A 20,339-nucleotide genomic window follows, 5' to 3' on the forward strand; every position below is an offset into this window, starting at 1 on the left:
AAATAGCCAAAGTTACTGTTTCGGAAGTCAAGCAAGACGTAAACAGTGTTAAGACGATTTTTGTCAAAGAAATCGCGTACTAGTCTTTCTGTGTAAAGTTATATCACGTTGTAGAAATCTCTTGCTAACCTTTCTGTGTGAAGTTTTAACGTTATCCTACTGTAGAAATACTAACCTTTTCTGTGTAAAGTTATATCCCATTTGTAGCAGCTCGTGACCGTTATCAACTTTCGCGCCATCACAACGGAGCACCGTAAACCATAGACAGCCGAAGTCTTAAAATGATAAATAACTCAGCTTTGCAGCTCATATCATAAACTGGTTTTAAACAAACAAATAAATAAATAAATATAAGCTAAAAAAAAAAAAGCTTCACAATTTAAATCCTCAAAAAAAAAAAAAAAAAAAAAAAAAAACCCTGCTCCCTTCACTTCCGTTGTAAGTGCATCATCTTAAAGGGATAGTTCACCCAAAAAATGAAAATCCGAGAGCTCCCTGACACTGAGTAATTAATGCTAGTAATTAATGACAAAATTTACATTTTTGGGTGAACTATCCCATTAAGGTCGATTTTTAAAACAACGATCGAGGCAGTTTCGATTTTATCAGCATTTTTCTTCACATAAGAGTGCGCTCGGCCATTTGTAAATTTTATGGGTTTGGCATCTGGTCTCATTTCTTGTTTTTTTTTTTTTTTTTTTTTTTTTTATAAATCCAAGCAGCATATAACAAAATAATACTAAAAATAAATTAAACGTTAAAATGATACTAAAAGCAAATTATAGCACAAATTTAATGACATTTCAGGGGACGTATGTTGGAGGTTGACAGAAGTTTAGAGCATTTTAAGGAACTCTTTGTTTTTGATTGTCTTATGGATTGAAATAAAATTCTAAAATAATTGCTGTAAATGCTGTAAAACAAAGGGAGACTTTAACAAATCTACATTTTAATGCACTGGAAGTCTCACCCATAAGTTTATGTCCATGTTGAAGAAAAAGGTAAATATTCTGTTTTTTATTATTTTTATTTATTTATTTATTTTTGAGGAATAAGTATTATGCTACAAATGCTGTCGACCAGAACAGACCTTCAGAATGGCGACTTTTGTTTTTGAAAGGAATGAAAATGAGGCTGTGAGGGACAATGGAAGTTTAATAAATTGTGCTGTTAACAACATATCAATATTTTTTAGAATTTTTTTTTTTTTGTAAAACTTCATAAAACAGTTTTGAAAGTTGCAAGTTATTAAAATTGTGTGATCTAGGACCTTTATAAACTGCGTGCCCTTGTAAAGACTGCAGCTTATCACTCACAGCCTCCTTACCTTCATGTAAAATATAAAATGGTGTCTAACAGGACTAAGGTCTATATTCCTTTAAGAACATACAGACAGACCGAATACATGTGGGATAAACGCTGAGTTCTGGACCCTGTGTGTTTACTGGCTGGCAAGAGGAATTTTTACGAGAAATGAGGCCTACAGTACATTACAGAGGCAAAGTTCAACCAGCTCTACCACACTCACGCTCGCTTTCTTCTGTTCTTTCTCACAGTGTGAGTAATGATACTGCTGATTGAACCTCACTGTTTAATAAGCTTTCCCGAACATGTTGCTAACACGCTCTCGTTGAGATCACGCACACATACACAGACGGGCAAAGGGAACCAGATACACACGCGGCTTCTGTTAACCCGAAAGTGAAGAGGTCAATCCAGTTGATCCCTTGCATGCATGCCTCTCATACGAACACACTGCGTCCATGGCAACAAGATTCCTGCTCGCTGTTAGCTCTAATAAAACCGATGCCATCTGTGGTACATATATACTGGTCCACTGTACCACATTGATGAACCTCAACAACATATATATATATGCAATGTGTAAAACATACATGCAAACAATGACAGGATGGCAGGTGTGACCTCAATCTATAAAATCACCTTTAGCCTTCATTGTGGACTGCATAGAGCTGCTCTATATATAATATGTGAAAATACAGAGCGTTACTGACTTACTAAAGTGATCTATATTTCATCTGTTAGCATCTGATGTACATTTCAACCCATGCCCTCAAATCTCAGTTTCAGTTTGACCCGCTACAGACATACAGCCGTTACTAATAATGTCTGTCTTTCATTGTGCTTTTCCCATTCAATCCATCATTCGCTCCTTTAATTCTAACAGCAAGATCTTTTCTGATCGTCCCTTCTGCGTTAGCACTTAACCGCAGGAACCTGTTTTATTGGTGGCCATTTTAGCGTGGGAGCACTGATTTCTTTCATAACCCATTTGATGCTGTGTTGTAACCGGGGCATGTCTGGATGGCGTTATAGCACACATCTGACATTGCTGCACTTTTCCTGCCTGGGACGCTGGGAACGGGAGCGCTTTTCCAAGTTTGGATTATGGATCAAAGTCAAAATCAGGCGGAGGGAAGGAGAGTGAATCCCAGCCCGGCCAGGTGGGGCATAAGCTGAGGTGAAAAGCAACACCCAGCGACAGTGGGGGAGAGGTTAGGAAACATGGATCTCTTTGAAGTGCTGGTGCATGTCATGGTGAACTTGGTCTTGTTGAAGCTGAACCGTAGCGGATTGATTTGCAAGGAGGTGGGGTGCGGGGGTGGGAGAGTGGCAGAGTTATTGGTGATCCCTACCAGTGTGTGTGTGAGAGCTGGCCATCTGTGGTAGGATATTACAAGTGTCTCACTTCACCTTTTCTCCCCTATTGCCCTCTCGGCCCACCCAGAGACTCTGTTTCAATGAGGTCCTAGTCCATAGAGGTCTTTACTTGCAAGAAAATATTTTTCTGTCCTGGCACAAAGGACACTGGAGCGACAGGTTTCCTCCAGTGGTAACTTGGTATCATTGTAATACTATTTAAGTTTTAATCAATATTTTTGATTTTTTTTTTTTACAATTTTATTGTATTGTATGTTTTGGTCATTTTAGTTTTATTTTGTTTAATTCGTTTAATGTTTTAATTGTATTATATATGTGACCCTAGACCACAAAACCAGTCTTAAGTAGCACGCATATATATGTGGCAATAGCCAAAAATACACTGTATGGGTCAAAATTATCGATTTTTACTTTATGTAAATTTATATAAAAAGTAAAGATCATGTTCCATGAAGATATTTTGTCAATTTCCCGCTGTAAACATATCAAAACTTAATTTTTGATTAGTAATATGCATTGCTAAGAACTTCATTTGGACAACTTTAAATGTAATTTTTTTAATATTTAGATTTTTTTTGCACCCTCAGATTCCAGATATTCAAATAGTTGTATTTTGGCCAAATCTTGTCCTATCCCAACAAACCATACTTCAATGGAAAGCTTATTTATTCAGCTTTCAGATGTACGAATCTCAAAATTAAAAAAAAAAATGACCCTTATGACTGATTTTGTGGTCCAGGGTCACATATGTATATATCTAACAGCTAACAGTTACTTGTTAGGTTGTACTTCTTAAAGGGATAGTTCAGCCAAAAATGAAAATCCTGTCATTAATTACTCACAATCATGTCATTCCAAACCCGAAAGACCTTTGTTCAGAGCACAAATTAAGATATTTCTGATGAAATCCGAGAGCTTTCTCACTCTGCATGGACAGCAACGCAACTATCACATTCGAGGGCCCGAAAGGTAGTAAGGACATCATTAAATCCACGTGACATCAGTGGTTCAACCTTAATTTTATGAAGCTACCAGAATGCGCAGTGGAGACATGATGGACGAGAAGAAATTGTTGAATAAAGTTGTTGTTTTTGTTTTCTTTCCACACAAAATGTATTCTTGTAGCTCTAAAACATTAAGGTCGAACCACTGATGTCACCTGCACTATATTAACGATGTCCTTACTATCTTTCTGGACCTTGAACGTGGTAGTTGCATTGCTGTCTATGCAGGAAAAGCTCTTGGATTTCATCAAAAAAATATTAAAGGGGTAAAAAGTAGTTTCTTGTAGCTTCATAACATTAAGGTTGAACCACTGATGTCACCTGCACTATATTAACAATGTCGTTACTATCTTTCCGGACCTTAAATTAGGTAGTTGCATTGCTGTCTAACATGCTTTGGTTTAAATTCCTCAATGGTAGTGTAAAAAAAACACCCTTTTTACCTTGTCAAAATCAGCTCTGTAAAAATCAACCTGTTCTTGTGGATGTTGCTTTAAATGTTAATGAGCTCTGCTCGCCCCACCCCTCTCTTCTCTCTGTGGAGTGACAAGCCTGTTTACTTTAGCCGCGTTTAGCCACGAAACTTGCTAACTAACACGTTATTAGAAAAGGTGATTGCAAAAATTTATATATATAAAAAAGCCTTATACACACTTCTACTGTAAGTGAAGCTAGATCATGAATGATTTGTGCGAACATAGACGCATTTATGTAGATCGGGAGGTGCATTCCTTTCACAAACACAAGTCATCCACTGCGTCTTCAGCAGCTCAGATTTCGTGAGTGAATGACGACCACTATTATCATTATTACATCCAACACCTCAATCGCTTAGGAGCCAGTTTTTTCTACATCCCAATGGTGATCGGACTGTTACAGCTCATCAGGGTGGGTGTAAGGTAAGACGGCTGTGTCAATCAATCTATCTATTGTGAGAGCGGCCTCTGTCGGTGTGACATCACACAGACAAGAACTTTGTATCCGTTGCCGACTTTAATTTGTGTTCCAAAGATGAACAAAGGTCTTATGGGTTTGGAGCGATATGAGGGTGAGTAATTAATAACAGAATTTTCATTTTTTGGGTAAACTATCCCTTTAAGTGTCCACATTCTGACCTGTAAAGGTGTGGTAAAACTCCATGCAAAACTCCTGCAGCTGTAAATGTGACAGCACCTTAATACTTAAGCACTGAAACATAGTCAACTCATGGTCATGTCATATTTTTAATGACATCCTGATAATAAAATATTAAACATCTAATCATAAAATAAACATCATAAAATAAAGTGAATTAAACAGAATTTTTACAAATTTACAGACGATCATGGATACGCAGACAGAAAGGAGTCTGGTTGTTGAAGGCTCATGTCTCTAGCTCATCAATGTCCAGATGCTTTGTGAGAAGAGCTTCTGGAAGGTTCTGACACTGCAGATAGAGAAAAATCACCTGAACCTGTGACCAGAAAAATGAAAACACACAAGTTAAAATGAGAAAAATCACACGAGAGGATGCAGTGCCTCCATTAAGCTGTAACTGGTTCATTACCCGGTTAATGCGTTAATGCCCACCATTCATATTCTCTTCCTCACTGTGATTAGCTAATTAATCTGTCAATTTGTGAACACCCACCTCTGATTCTCACAATTGGTCTACAAATAAGCCTAAATGGTTCAAACTGGTATAAATTAATTACTTGCCTTTGATCATCATGACACCTACAGAAAATGTTAAATAACTAATAGTCTGCAAATAGGTGACTATTAATAATAACAATATTCAAACAAAAAATAAGGCATGATTTGACCGAAATAAAACTGAAATGAGGATTCAGCTTAGTGCATAGATTTAATGCATTTTAATAAAATAAATATATGAGTGGTTCAGAGTGAATGTAATGAGAAGTGATTATAAAGACAAGCAAAATTAGAGCTTGATGGTTTGTTGTCTGAAATTGAAGAAATTAAGACAGCAATAAATATTAGTAATGTAAATGTATAGTTGTACTGTAATATTAAATAAATGTTATATTACTTGTTATATACTTATATACTACTTAAATGTTATATACTTTTCTTAAATACTCATTTTTTAAATTTACAATGGCACATTACAATAGTAATATTTCTTATTTTGTTTAATATTTTTATTTAGTAGTAGTAATAATAATAATAATAGTGATACTGTCACATCAAACTGACATACATATGATCACAAAATTTGTGCAGTCTAACGGGCACAGCAACAAAAAAATGCAATCAATTTTTATTATAAAAAAAAGAAAATAAAATCGCATTTACATTTAGAAATAACAAAAAAAGCTGGAATTAAATATGTTTTTTGAAAGAAAAAGATTAATGTAAAGAAGATTAAAAAGGCATTAACTTGCTGAGATTTTTATGTGGCTTGGCTTTAATGAAGTGTTATTATGAACATTAAAAAATACTGTATTATTGGTTTCTTGTTGATACTTTAAAATAAATAGTCCATTAACCAAGAACAAATGGAAATATAACATGAACATACATTGGATTAAAAAAAGCAAACAGAAAAAAAAACCACACACAGACAGGGGATTTTTCCTTCTAATTTCATAAATTCATCCCATTGTAGGGAAGATACTCAAGTATCCACTGAACATAAAAAATTGTTCTTTCACTTCTTCTAAAACAAACCCCAGAATACAGAAAACTGCACGTGTATGTAAGTTGCCAGGCTTTGAGGAAATGTTCTCACTGTACTATTTATAACGCCACAGTACTACACTGGACACATCAAACATTTATTTAGTAAAAAAGAAACAACAACTCACCTGAACCTCTACTTCTTGAGATATGTCGACACGAGGCACTAGGGGGCGCAAGAGACTGGGGCCAAACACTGTGGCCAAATTACTCAGAGACATTTTATTTTCTTCCTTTCTTTCTGCCACACTGAGAAAAGCATAAAGAACAAAGCTGTGTATGAGAAGGACAGAAAGTAAATAAAACAAAAAAACAATTTTCTTGTTTACATCCATCAATGCCAAAGTGATTCAGGTCAGTCTGAGGTGAAACTAAATCAGTGTTTTTTAGATACGAGTTAAAAGGATGTTGTGTACCGTTTCAGGTGATGTAAGAGGAAGAGGAGAGTGTTGCGGTTTACATCTGGCAGAGTCTGCAACAGAGTCAGCATGTTGTTGGCCCTGAGATATGGATCGGCAATGTCTGCCACAACCAGATAAAGAAAGAGATATATATTATCATTTCATGATGTATACTGTTCTCACACTGCATGTTTATACACAGACATGTGCAGCTGTGCGTACAGGTGTGAGAAGGCCTCACCTAGTGCATCTGCAAGCTCCTTGAATCTCTCAGAGGGAATAAGAGGTAAAGGAAGCTCTCTAAAGTACAGTTTCAGAGTGCCAGATACAGTATTCACATCTAGGGTCCTCAGTTTACTCACAGCCTCACGGTAATCTACAAAGAGAGAGAGACACACACACACACTTTTGAGATAAGGACTTTGAGAACTTGTTTCTCACACACACATACTCACTAGTGTTAAATGCATGTTTTAGTGCTTGTATCTGGCTGCTGGATCCTGAGATTCTGTAGATCCCCTCTTCATTCAAACCCCTCCTCTCAACTTCCTCCACACAGGAACGGACAATGTGAGGGACCAGCACACTCTCTTGCCTGTAGACACACAAATACAGACACAATTAAGCCTTTAAAAACAACTTCTTATTCCGTTTTCATTTTCCTCTTCCTTTTTTGATGACAAAACACCTCTATTTCTACATGCCTTGAAAAACAAGAATCACAAACGTGCATACCAGCACACCAAAACCTCATGACGAAGGAAGTTTATTAGAATCGTGACACACAATCTTCCTTTTAACTTACAGAGTATTTGGACACTTCACACAGGCGCTTAACAGAATAACCACATATGCAGTTCATCACATTATGGACATTCTATGAATATTTGACAACCAGAATCTTCTATATCTATATACACTACTGTTCAAAAGCTTGGGGTTAGTAAGATTTTTTTAAGCAAATAAATATTCAATAAGTATAAGTTAAAATGATAAAAAAAAAGTGACAGTAAAGACATTTATAACCCTACAAAAATGCAGTGAATGCCTTTTTGAACTGAAAATAAATAAATAAATAAATAAAATAATGCATCCCTTTTTTCACAAAAATATTAAGCAGCACAACAGTTTTCAACAGTTTTCAGTTCAGTTTTCAATTGATATCAATAAGAAATGTTCAAAAATGTTCAAAATTTTCTGTTTTGCTGTACTTTGGATCAAATAAATGCAGGCACTGGTAGTGTATGGAAACAAAAAAACTTTTTTAAAGTTATTTTAAATTGTAATAATATTTCACTATTTTAAAAACATTTATGAATTGGTATTCATACAGTTCTAATGGTAACCCTGGGTATTAAGACTTGTATTGCTTAATATAGCATAAATCATGTCTCTTACTGAAATATGTAGTAGAAAACGCATAAATGATTTACGTTATTTAAAAAATATACACATTGTTTTGTACATATTTTGGACTATGGGGGGCACCATTATTTTGATTATGTGAAATGGTTGCACTCTGTGAGCTACTGGTGATACAGCACAACTCGGAATACACAACTCAGAAAATAAAATGCTGATACAGTGCCAAATTGTGTGGCTTTTGGTTGTAATTTTCAGTTGAAGGGCAATAAGAGAAGCGAAGTAAATCTTTACTGCTTTCTTTGCGACAAAAAGAGGAGAAAAGAATAGGAAGGTGCCTGTGGACGAATAAAACTTCCTAAAGACCAGCGTCTTTGTTCTCTTCACTTTAGCCCTGACACCTTTGAGGCTTTTTAGTTGACCACAGCCTACTGAAAGAGCTTACAAACGGCAGAGACATGAAATGCTAGGTGCCATTCTGGGAGTATGTACTGTAAACATGCCAACATGACAGTTTCTCAGATCAGATTTCACTTGATATCTGGGGGCGGGGAAAAAACTGAGGTACGGCATTTGGGTTAAAGGGGTCATCGGATGCAAAGTTCACTTTTAAATGTTGTTTGAACATTAATGTGTGTTGGCAGTGTACGTACAAATCTACCCTATAATGATAAAATTCCATGCAGTAGTTTTTAATTAAACTGCAGCTAAATGCGGCTTAAATAAAAAATCTCTCAGCAGCTCGTCACTCCACAGAGACAAAAGAGGGGCCGGGTGAGCAGAGCTCATTTGCATTTAAAGGAACAATCCATCAGAATGGGCTGATTTTTACAGAGCTCATTTGACAAGGTAAAAAGGGTGTTGTTTTACACAACCATTGAGAATTTTTAACCAAAGTATATTATAGACTTTTTATTAAGACCCTAAAGAATCATATCAACTTGTGGAAAATGGGCATCCGATGACACTTTTAAGTGTATGCTTATATCCATCACCAGCCTGTAAGCTCTTTCAGTAGCTGTGGTCATCGTATCAGTATTTTATTTTCTGAGTTGTGTATTCTGAGTTGTGTTGCGATAAAAATAGCAGCAGTAGCTCACAGAGTGCAACCATTTCACACCATCGAAACAATGACACCCCCCCCCACAGTTTTTAAAATAACATAAACCTTTCATGGGTTTTCTACTACATATTTCAGTAAGAGACATATCTTAGGTAATATTAAGCCATACAAGTCTTAACAACCGGGGTTCCCTTTAAATGTGGCATAATTGTAGACTAAACTTAAAATAAATATTTGAACAATTAAAGTAGTAGTTCACTTATGTACTTACCCCGTTGTCATTCAAGATGTTCATGTCTTTCTTTAGTCATGAAAAAATTATGTTTTTTGAGGAAAACATTTCAGGAATTATCTTTATATAGTCTTCAATGGTGCCCGTGAGTTTGAACATCCGAAATGCAGTTTTAATGCAGCTTCAAAGGGCTCTAAACAATCCTAGCTGAGGAATAAGTGTCTTATCTAGCAAAATGATCAGCCATTTTCTAAAAAAAATTAAAATATACCTATTTTTTTAACCTCAAACGCTCGACTTGTCTAGCCCTGCGATGCGTAGTCTGTGCAATCCTACATCGCTCTTTTACCTTTTTTGGGTTTGACCTTTGAATGTTCACTTTGTAAAAACAGGGTCGGTACTTCTGCAGCGATGTATGACGATTTTGAAGTTGGAGGAAAAAATGAGATGGGAGTTTTTTGACATACCCTAACTGTATTGACCCAGATTACACAGAGTACGCATGCACATGGCAGAGCTAGAGAAGGTGAGCATTTGAGGTTAAAAAGTATATACCTTTTTTTTTTTTTTTTTTAGAAAACAACCGATTGTTTCACTAGATTAGACCCTTCTTCCTCGACTGGGATTGTTTAGAGCTCTTTGAAGCTGCTTTTAAACTGCATTCCGGACATTCAAAAAAGAAAGGCATGACCATCTTGGAAATGAACTACTCCTTTAACAGCAGCATTTTTACAGTCCTAGCAATTTAATAAATTGTGAACTCACATTGCCACTTGTTCAATCGGCACACAGAACACTGGTTCCTGTACTAGAGGGGTGGTGCTAGGAGGCTCGAGAGGGTGGGGCATGTACTTGATTGACAAGGTCACCTCAGCTTGACCCAACAAACAAGTGACTTTTTTCCATTTCTTCAAGATGTTGTCAGGGTCCAGCTGTGAAACACACACATATGTGGCTCTTTTATGCATTGCATTAATAACTGAACTGGACTGAGACTGAACTAAAACTGTATAAATTTATGCAATTTAGTCTAATGATTGTTTTACGTGAATACAGCCAGCTATTTTAAAAATCAGGTTTAGTTTCACACAAATAATATTGGTTTAAAATAAGTAAATGATGAGAAGATGTTTATGTTTGGATAAACAACTCATTTAAAAGGACAGAAAATGAAGCAAAAAATATATGAACTTACATTTAATACCACCCTGCCCACAATTTCGTCCTGTGTGCCATTCTCATACTGAGACACAAAAACCAGGAACAGCTGCTTAGCTCCATCCACTTGAAACACAAGCTCCTATATGCAATAACACAGTGATAAATAATTCAAATCAATGCAGTATATTGAATACAAGACAAATCACAGAATGGATGATCTAATTTCTAAATATTCATAATGGCTTCCCCCCACTCACCTCATCCCATTGTGGTGTAACACCGAAGGCTGAAAGGCAGGTTTGTTTTCGTCTGTCGTAAAACTCAAAGCCGTCTACCTCCACATACACATATGCACCTGAAAGATCAAATGAAATAAACACAAGAAGCTTATTGGAAGATATTGCTCTGCATACATACTATAGTATTTTTCAAATAATACATATATTGAGTAAAAAATGCATGTTTTATTTTTATTTTAAGCTTATTTGGGCACATTGTTTCTTTGTGGTGTTTTACGTTGGCAGCAGTGTCTGATGAAAGCATCACATGCTTCATATTTAGTGCAAAATGTATGTGATGAGTTTGTGGGTTTCATGTGTGGCCCGGAAACTTCCATTCTTATACAGACAACGTGTGTTTTGTCACTTACTGCTCGGGTTTTGCAGACCACACGCCGACTGAACCATCACATATAAGCTCCCGAATATATGTGAACTTTCATCTGTGAAACACACAATAGGAGAGAGACTGTTCATTGTGCACAAGTATGATTGAAGATAGTGAAAACGCTATTCACTGAAACAAAGATACAGAGGAAGCTTTACTGGACTGAATGCAGTGAAGGGGAGGTTGTTGAGTCATTCTGAGCTTAATACAGGAACCAGTAACAGAAAGCAGGTCTGGAGGAACTGTCTCTACACCTGTGAAACACACACACACACACACAAATGCATGGGGTTATAACCACACAATCAATAATCAGGACAAAATACACAGTTGGATGAAGATGCACTCACAGTTTCCACTTTGTTTCTCAATGGCTTCTTTCCACTCATTCAGGTCATACAAAGAAAACAGTCGGATAGTGTGACTCTGTGGAAGGAAAAAGCATGATCTGTCATCAGGCCTACATACCTTTAAATCTTAACACTTTATTTTTTCTTAAAACATTCACACTTGCTTGCTTTGTCCACGCTTTTAATATTTTTCTAGTTAAAAATGTGTTTTTTATTTGATTTTATTTTAATTAATAATTGATCTAAATGACTTCTTAACCATGTTTGCTATCTAATTTTAAATCAAAAATCGACTTGAATTGAAAAGGCATTTTAAATTTCCTTTTCAATTTGAATTTAAAATGAATTGAAAAGGCATTCTGAATATTCATGTTTGATATAAAAGGGCTTCTAATCTAGTCATACTTACTGTAGGTCTTTTGTTCAGAAATGTTGGTTCCTTCTCAAGGCTTCTTCCTCATTTAACTAAACAACTTGGAGAGTTTTTTTTTACTAGCTACTGTCACCTGTAAGTTTATTTTAACTAATTTAGGGTATTAAAGCTTATTCTTAAAAGCTCTGTATGAACTGCTTTGGAACAATATATATATATATATAAATAAATGAAGGCACATTCTTTGTATCCAACAAGCATTCATTTTTTTCTATTCAGTTCATTTATATATATATATATATATATGAACTGAATGAAAGGATGTGCTTGTGTGTGTTACGTGTGGCAGTGTTGTGGTTTTACCTTTCCACTGGTGCTATGTAGGTCTAAAGTAAAAGATGGTGTGTTCGTTAGAAGCCAGATCTCACACTCTTCAAGTTTGCGCCTCAAGCGTTCAACAGCACGAGAAACTGACACCTTGCCTCCTTTCTACAAAAAAAAAATACACAGATATGTTATCTGAAAGGGGACTTCCTTTTTTTTCATTTTATTTTCATTTTCCTCTTGAAAACTTTTTTAACCTCTAGGCTACTTGCCAGCAATACCGCCCCCCAAAAAAGTCACACACTGATTATTTATTTAGTTTAACGACAAAGCACATGTAAATTGTCTTACTGTGTGTTGTTGGAGTGCTTGTTTGAGCTGGTACATTTTGGCTCTGGTTTTACTGATTTTCAATTGGTATTCTGATGAGGGCAGATGTTCAGCTGCCCAGTGCAGCTTCAGGCCGACCAACGGCAAGTACCAGCAAAACCTGTACTGTGCCTGTCTCCTTTAAATAAAAACACACATAAGCCCATACACTACATACACATTCGTATCATAATAATATGCTTAAAAAAATTATAATTCAAATGAATATGTATACTCTCTGAAAAAAGGTACAAAACTTTGGTGGTACTCAAAAGATACTACTACAGTATATACACTTTAGGTACTAATATGTACTTTCAAACTACTAACTACTAATATGTACCATTTAGAGGTAAGTCAGATACAGAGATGTACAGTGCCTTGCGAAAGTATTCATACCCCTTCACTTTTTTCATGTTTTGCTATGTTGCAGCCTTATTCTAAACTTCTTTCAATTAAATTTTTTCCCACATCATTTACCCTCCATACACCATAATGACAAAGCAAAAAAACGATTTGTGACAACTTTGCATATGCATTAAAAATAAAACACTAAAACAAGTACATTTCATAAGTATTCATACAATTAACTCAGTACTTAGTTGAAGCACCTTTTGTTGCTGCCCATGTTAATGAATCAGAGGGTCGGGGTAAATGTGAACGCAGAAAGAGCAACACAAACAGTCTTTTCAACCACATTATAATTATTATTTATGTGTTACAGACATTTAAATAACAGAAGTACTGGGATAAAAGTTTATAGTTTGGGTATAAACACTTCTCTATTATCTTATATTGTATGTATAGTTACGCTTTTCCGCTTCCGCCAGGAGGTGGCGACAACTGCCCGTTTTAAAAAAGTAGGTAATTGAATCATTCTTTCAGATTTCAACCAAGATAGTCAAACAAGTCTTAATGAAGTGAGACACTGACTCCTTATTTGTTTGTTTAAATAAATATAGGTTTTTAAAAGATATAAGTAATGAACAGTTTGTCAGTGGGTTTTCACTAAGGCTATCTCAATATTTTGGTGCATTGAGCTTATTTTCTACTCTGACAAGTCCCTCAGTACCTGCTGCTGAAAAACAGCCCCACAGCATGAGGCTGCTACCAGCACACTTTACTTTTGGGATGATACTGTGCAGGTGATGAGCAGTGCTTGGTTTCCTTCAAACATTATGCTTGGAATTGAGGTTCATCAGACCAGAGAATCTTGTTTCTCACTTCTCACTTTTTAGCAAATTCCAAGCGTGGTTCATGTGTCTTCACTAAGGAGAAGATTAAGTTTGGCCATAGCGCCATAAAGGCCAGACTGATAGAGTGTTTCAGTGATGTCCTTCCTAAGTTTCTTCCATCTGCATATATGATCATGGAGCTCAACTAGAGTGACCATCAGCTTCTTGGTCACCAGTATAACCAAGCTCCTTCTCCATCAATTGCTGTGTGTCCTAGTGTCCTAGCTGTTTCAAGCGTCTTCCATTATGGATAATGGAGGCTACATGTTTCCTTGAACCTTCAATGCAGCTGATTTTTTTCGAAACTCTTCAAGCAATACGAGTGCTCCTGAGTTAAATTTCAAGTGTGCCAAAAAGGGTATGAATACTTATGCCATGGAATCATTTCAGTTTTTTTTTTTTCTAATAAATTTGCAAAGTTTTTACAAACCTGTTTTCTGCTTTGTCATTACGGTGTATGGAGTGTAGACTGATGTGGGGAAAAAGTTATTTAAAGCAGTTTAACATAAGGCTGCAACATAAAACACGAAAAAAATGAAGGGGTATGAATACTTCCTCAAGGCACTGTACCTTTTAGCTTTTGTAGCTTAGGGGGCTGCTTCAGTGACAGTATGTAATATTTTTATCTAGAGCCAAATGCGCTTAATTCAAGCCCTTTTTGCTCTGTACGCATTACTTCTCACCACTGCTAAAGTGGCACATTAAGAGCTGCAAATGGCTTGGGTTATTTTAACAACAGTAGCAACAACATGGTGAGCAGTAAAATAGACTGATACTTCCTCTAAAACACTTCCAAAAATGAGAATGCGGCAAATATAATTATTTTTATCTGTCATACGACTGTCATAGACCATTCAAATAAACCATGCTAGTGACAAGATGTTTTTTTCCATTTACATTTAGCATTATTAGATGGCTCTTTGGGCCCAGTATCTTCCAATATCTGCCCAGATGGAAAGTTATAATTATATATAAATAGTTGGGAAGGAAATAAAAAGACCAGATCTTTTGGAACTTTAATAGGGGTTACGCGCAATAGACTTCCGTATTCTGGTAAACAGGTCTCGTTGCTTCCAGTTCACACGTTTTGCATATCCCTCATTAAAGGAGAACTCCACTTCCAGAACAACAATTTACAAATAATTTACTCACCCCTTTGTCATCCACGATGTTCATGTCTTTCTTCAGTTGTAAAGAAATTATGTTTTTTGAGGAAAACATTTCAGCATTTTTCTCCATATAATGGACTGATATGGTGCCCCAATTTTGAAATGAAAATCATTTCAAAATCATTCTACATCACTGCAGAAGTTTTTTGCTCCCAGTCTTTGCAAAGTGAACATGCAAAAAAACACAAAGACCCTTAACAAAAAAGGTAAAACAGCGATATAGGATGATTTTGAAGTTGAGGGAGAACATGAGATGGGAGTTTTCCGACATACCCTAACTGTCATGAACAGGAACAAAAATAGTCCAGGCAGAGTAAGACAAGACGAGTGTTTGGCATTAAAAAGTATATAAATTGTATTATTTTTATTAATATAACCAATTGTTACGCTAGATAAGACCCTTCTTCCTCGGCTGGGATCATTTACAACTGCATTTGGCATTGTTTGAAGCCGCATTTAAACTGCATTTTGGAAGTTCAAAATCGGGGCACCATATCAGTTCATTATACTGAAAAAAAACAATTTCTTTACGACTGAAGAAAGAAAGACATGAACATCGTGGATGACAAGGGGCTGAGTAAATTATTTGTAAATTGTTGTTCTGGAAGTGGACTTCTCCTTTAAATAAGAAGCCGTTTTACACAAGATGCCTTCAAAGTAGACACTAAAGATGTTCATAACCAATGTCCATCACATATGTAGATTGATATATAAAAAAGGTTTTTATTCTTTTCACTAACATTTATATGTAAAAATCAAATAAAACAGCTAGGTAGTTTAACTGATGACCTTAAAAGTCCATCGAAATCGCTATTATTTAATAACGGCTATTAATACGTTCTCAGACAAGGGGAAGCAATGACACCTGCTTTCCGGGTTCCGGTTCAGGTGACATTCGACATATTGAATATCCCTGGTATATAAAGTATGATGTCATATGTTTGAGTATCCTGTGATTAGTGGAGACTCACCCTGCATTTGTCAGTCTGGCACACAGCAGCATGTCAGTGTACAGGAAGAGGTGTCTCAAGTTGTGCCCGTTCTCACACACATCTACTACAAACCCATCACGCATCAGCTGACGTCTCTGTGGATGTTCCCACATGTATATATGATTATGATGAACAGTAAATATTTAAGTTTAACAAAAATCTGCATGTGAGAAAACATTTCACGTGACATCCAGGAGTACCTCTCCTCTGCTGAGCTTGACGGAACGTTTGCACTGCGACCGTTCATTGACCCCAGACAGGAAGCTGCTAGAGAGACGAAGCGCTTCTTGCAGAGTGATGCTGTCGGGGTGATCAGGGGGCGTGTGCTTCCACAAGTCCTGAGGAGGACAGAGAAGAATGTTTATAAATCCATAGGCATGAATGAATATTTATAAATAAGTGTAAGATGTGATCCTAAACAGCGTCTCACATGCAACACGAGCGTGGTTTTCATCACTCTGTCTAACGGCTTATACAGGAGAGCTGTGGAGTCGAATGTATGAATTATTAAATGTTCCCAGTGTTTAAAGATTCACAGGGAAGTAAAAAAAAAATGAACTGTTTACCTTCAAAGGTGTACTTAGTTTTGACATTATCTGACCCTTTGGAGGACATCATGCTCTAAAGATAACAAGAGACAAAGGTATTTGTGCGGTTTCCCATAAACAACAATAAAGACAGCAAAATGGGAAGAATATAAGACCTCTGCAAGCGTCCTGAAACGCTGGTCTGACTGCATACACTTCTGCACGATCTCCACCGCATTCTCATAGTTGTCAATGAAGCCCCGATACACTCCTAACTGGTTTACCTGCAAAATGTCATTAAGCAATTACATAATACACTAACAAATGAATATATCTGTGTTATATATTGTATTTTTTCAAACTGCCTATGGGAAAAAGTGGGTTGCATAGAGTTCATTTAACTGAACATTGAACTGTTGCAACAAATAATTTCAGTTGCTTTATATTACACCAAATATTAGTTAAAAAGGATTCTTCTTCAACGTGGAAGTAAGCTTATGGGTGATACTTCCGGTTCATTAGCCGCTATAGGAAAATAACAAGATTAATAACAACGCGCACTACAAACCAGTGTGCTCATAATTAAGATAATACATTAAAATAATTTGGTAAGAAACAAATTTGCAATATCAAGCAGAAAAATGAGCTGTTTTGTACAGCTAAAAACAGCTTGACACAGATGAGACCGGAAGCCAGACCCATAAAAGGGGTAAAAGGCGCCTTTGATATTATTTTCCTCTAAACCACTAGATGGAAGAAAAGCGTGGCATAGCACTTTCCAAAATATCTGCTTTTCAACATGCACGTGCAAAACTGTCTGATCCTTGACGCAATCGCGAGCAGCAGTGCAAAGTTTTTAATGTTTTTAAAAATGTTGTAATTTTAAGTAGCAAATGAGAATGGCTAAAATTAATAAATATATCTTGAGACAAAGGTCTTCTTAATGATTTTGAGATGTTTAAGATAATTAAAACAGCAGTTTTTAAATAATGAAAGAATATGCAAAAGTATGGTATTTGGGGTAAAAAGCGCCCCCTGCTCTTGACGCTAAAAGGCACAATAATTAACATAATAATTAATAGAAGGCTGACTTTTCCATTTATTGACATGACATTGTTAGATTCAGATAGTAAATATCATATATTATGTTATATGTCCTTAAGGAAACAATGTGAAATAATCACCATGTTTAGAAACCATCATATTTAAAAATAGTCATATAATTTAATAAAATATAATTTGTTGTTACTACTGTAAATTTATAATCAATTATTATAGGATCTCCTTTAATGCTTTCAGAATCTTTCAATTTTAAAATGATTTTGTTTCTGTATTTTAAAATATAAGTTGGAAATATAAACAGTTTAATGACTATGTATTTACTGAACAAAAAAATCGTATTTTATTTATCAAAACAAGCAGAAAATAGCACAAACTTTGCTAAAGTGATTGTTTTGATTGTATACATTATTAAAAAAAAACATTATTTTAGCCTTTTACCCCATTTGTGGGGTAACGTACCCTAGAAACGGCCGTTCCCACTCTTACGGGAAAAATAAGGTGGATAAGCCATATTTAATTATCATCACCACTGTCTGGTGTGCACTCTAATGATTGTATTATACGATTGCCACATGTTTGCATACAAAAATACTCACAAACTTAAGAAACAGGTCTCCCACAGATAAATTACGCTCCCTATGGAAAAGCTGCATCACTGGGGCCTCCTCCCTGTCCAGGCCTTGTTGTGACCCTGGATCTATCGCTTCATCTGATTGCAGTCTGGCCCGAAGGCTTGTGTAGAAGTCCTTGTGCAGATCTCTGAGCTCAGGGATTTGATAAAACACAGTCTGAACCTGCTCAGCGGACAACACAGGTTGAGAGGTTCCCGCTGCTGCCTTTAAAGCTTTCATGGGCTGCAAAGAAATTATAGAAGGAAAATGGACAAATGTCAAAGAATGGAAGTAAGTTTGGGAACTGAAATGAAACTTGTGGCAAAAATAGCTGATGTAACTGAAAAACACTTTATAAAAACATCACAGAATGCACAAAGCATCTTCACGGGTACTTGCCAAACACAATTCCTATGAGGAAGTGATTGAGAAACATGACACTTTTCATGCATTCTGTACTTCAACATTATGTTGCATGTCATTCTGGACTTTTTGGAAACTCTCTAGTTTAATGATAACCACTAATGGTCTGACTAGAAAGGGAAGCAATACTTCACTAAGAGAAACAGAAGTTGACCGACAGGAAGTGACAGACGCGAAGAAGGCTCGCGTATCAGAAATTGGTAGAGAATCATAAAAAAAAGAAGTGCTGAAGGATGTTTTGAGCTTGAGAAGAAACCCTAACTAGGCATGGACCGAAAAAACTATGAATTTTCCTGAGGTGTGTGCAAACAAAGCAATAAATTGCAACCAATGCCACAAATGGCATCTCAATCACATTTTTGTTTTTAATAAAGGAAGTAGTTTACATGCAGGCTTAGTAATACAGACTTGAAAGAACATTTAGCTTTCTCTGTTATCTGATTTACCTCAGTGGGTTTTTACTTCATAACTGTCAGTTTAGAAAGTCTAAGTCTTCTGATACTACGTTGAGGAAGTGCTTAGGCCAAGAAATAATATTAATAAATATCTGCTGACGAATGTATAGAAAGTCCTGTTTGAGAGTCATATTACCGTAAGCAGCGTCTCAAGCTCTGTCAGGTAGATCTCCTCGCTGATCAGAAGCCCTTTCAGAACCACCATTCTCTTCTGAAGCAGTTCATCTGGGCTCTCGGTTGTCTAGAAAAACATTACAACATTGGCCTCAAGCCTTATAACTGAATGGTGACCGTGCTGAAGATTCACGTCACTCAAAAAAAATCCAGCATTGAGTATAAAGGCCAGTTAGCTAAGTATGTGGTACAATGTAAATCATGAGTTTGAATTGTATAGTGAATTATCATTTTAATATCATAATATCATATACCCCCAGCGACACTAACAATAACAGCATATAGGCAAGTACTCACAGATAGATCATTCAAATCATTTTTTTTTATGAAATATTCATTTTCTATAAACATTTTGCGTAACTAGGGTCTTACTGGAGTGGGTGGCAAACATTGCTCAGTTTGCAAAGGGCTGTGAGCAACCCACTCTGTCTCCTCAGTGAACACATCCTGAAGTAATTCAGAATCCACAATCTCATCTTCAGTCACTGTATAAAAACAGAACACAATATGTAGCTACATAAGAAACTATTAGATGACCAACAGCAATTCAAAAGTTACTAGTCTTTAAATAAATATCAGAGTTTAAGTAAAAAAAATGTGAAATTGGGTTGAACGATCTCACCAGGCGAGATGCCATAGGCCTTCAGATAGTCCACAGCCTCTGTGTAGAGCTCCATCAGCAGCAGCAGCAGAGCTGTCCAGAGTCACCGCGTGCAGCTCTACAGCGTCTGTGAAGTGAATCCTCTCGCTTTCACACTGACAGTTGTTTGTGGTTACCAACCTCACGTTCTTCCTGCTTCTCAGACAGTGCAATAAGATATAGGCGGGGGAAGTAAGATGTTCATTAAAATAGAAAATAAAGTCACATTTCCAATGACAGTTAAGACAGGAAGAAACAATTTCTGTTTTAAAAAAGAGGAACAAGGGGAATCTAATATCTAAGCACCCTGGGCGAATGATGAAACTGTATATATGTATATATATATTTACAACAATAACATTTTAAATATATTATATACAAT

The 20,339-nt window shown here is 36.2% G+C and overlaps 1 protein-coding gene across 1 annotated transcript; it reads right to left on the reverse strand.

Annotated features, from left to right (window-relative positions):
• Nucleotides 1–4,890: 4,890 nt before the first annotated feature.
• Nucleotides 4,891–20,115, reverse strand: si:dkey-33c9.6 (active breakpoint cluster region-related protein). Its single transcript, XM_051113765.1, has 22 exons — nucleotides 19,940–20,115; nucleotides 19,690–19,802; nucleotides 19,280–19,384; nucleotides 18,251–18,508; nucleotides 16,769–16,876; nucleotides 16,632–16,686; nucleotides 16,496–16,548; nucleotides 16,266–16,403; nucleotides 16,045–16,160; nucleotides 12,652–12,808; nucleotides 12,340–12,465; nucleotides 11,604–11,679; nucleotides 11,412–11,507; nucleotides 11,237–11,308; nucleotides 10,845–10,942; nucleotides 10,622–10,726; nucleotides 10,192–10,358; nucleotides 7,225–7,364; nucleotides 7,011–7,145; nucleotides 6,785–6,890; nucleotides 6,497–6,617; nucleotides 4,891–5,139 (listed from the first exon to the last, which is right to left on the reverse strand). The coding sequence occupies exons 1-22, from the start codon at nucleotides 19,992–19,994 to the stop codon at nucleotides 5,050–5,052; spliced, it is 2,490 nt and encodes an 829-aa protein (XP_050969722.1). The 5' UTR covers nucleotides 19,995–20,115; the 3' UTR covers nucleotides 4,891–5,049.
• Nucleotides 20,116–20,339: the final 224 nt, after the last annotated feature.

This window comes from Labeo rohita, chromosome 7 (genome assembly GCF_022985175.1).
Source record: "Labeo rohita strain BAU-BD-2019 chromosome 7, IGBB_LRoh.1.0, whole genome shotgun sequence".
NCBI classification, from domain to species: domain Eukaryota; kingdom Metazoa; phylum Chordata; class Actinopteri; order Cypriniformes; family Cyprinidae; genus Labeo; species Labeo rohita.

Bases quoted from the DNA above. Each gene is read 5' to 3' on its own strand.
- si:dkey-33c9.6 (XM_051113765.1), bottom strand. From the start codon at position 19,994: ATGGAGCTCTACACAGAGGCTGTGGACTATCTGAAGGCCTATGGCATC. The intron at 16,877-18,250 runs GTGAGTATTTTT...GACATTTTGCAG, and splicing joins GAGACCTGTTTCTTAAGTTT to GTAAACCAGTTAGGAGTGTA. The intron at 16,161-16,265 runs GTACTCCTGGAT...GAACATCCACAG, and splicing joins TCAAGCTCAGCAGAGGAGAG to AGACGTCAGCTGATGCGTGA.